The sequence below is a fragment of the Meleagris gallopavo genome, unplaced genomic scaffold (genome assembly GCF_000146605.3).
Source record: "Meleagris gallopavo isolate NT-WF06-2002-E0010 breed Aviagen turkey brand Nicholas breeding stock unplaced genomic scaffold, Turkey_5.1 ChrUn_random_7180001863571, whole genome shotgun sequence".
In the NCBI taxonomy this organism is placed as follows: domain Eukaryota; kingdom Metazoa; phylum Chordata; class Aves; order Galliformes; family Phasianidae; genus Meleagris; species Meleagris gallopavo.
In genome coordinates this window covers 1-509 of record NW_011129040.1, presented here as the reverse complement: position 1 = coordinate 509, position 509 = coordinate 1, and the positions used below count along the sequence as shown (strand labels likewise).

Here is a 509-nt window from a genome sequence, read left to right as displayed (position 1 = left end):
CCATCCCACCCCAAATCCCCCCAAATCCCCCCTCACCGTATGTTCCCTCGGTTGGTGGCATACTGGATGTGGGAGCAGAGGAACCCGAACATCTCCCCGACGCTGGCACAGTCCCGAGCATCGAACACCTGCGGGCGATGCGCTCTCGTTGTCCCCCAGCCCCCCTCCCCTTCCCACAGCTGTGGGGCCGTGCGTCCCACCTGCAGTTTGTTCCACTGGATGCGCCCCACGCAGCGTGCCGCGTTGCGCCAGGCCTGCTTGGCCCCAAAGATGAGCTCAGCCTCCTGCAGCTGATACGTGCCCGTGGTCCGCACCGCCGCCTCCACCTCCCGCAGCCGCTGCACGTGGGCTGCAGAGCTCTCCCTGTGGGACCACCGCGTTGGGGGGTGTGGGGAGGGGTGGGGGGCCGTGGCACCACCCTCTGGGAGACCCCAGGCGTGGGGGGATGTGGGGCAGGGAGGGTGATGGGGGGGTGTTGGTGTGTGGATGGGGGGCAGTGGGAGGGAAAA

The 509-nt window shown here is 68.2% G+C and overlaps 1 protein-coding gene across 1 annotated transcript; it reads right to left on the bottom strand.

Moving 5' to 3' along the window:
* Positions 1–32: 32 nt before the first annotated feature.
* On the bottom strand, positions 33–500 carry LOC104915999 (nitric oxide synthase, endothelial-like; the record flags this gene model as incomplete). Its single annotated transcript, XM_010726970.2, has 2 exons — positions 33–128; positions 201–500. Coding segments are annotated over 2 exons (396 nt in total), but the record flags the coding sequence as incomplete, so codon positions are not given.
* Between the last annotated feature and the right edge of the window lie 9 nt (positions 501–509).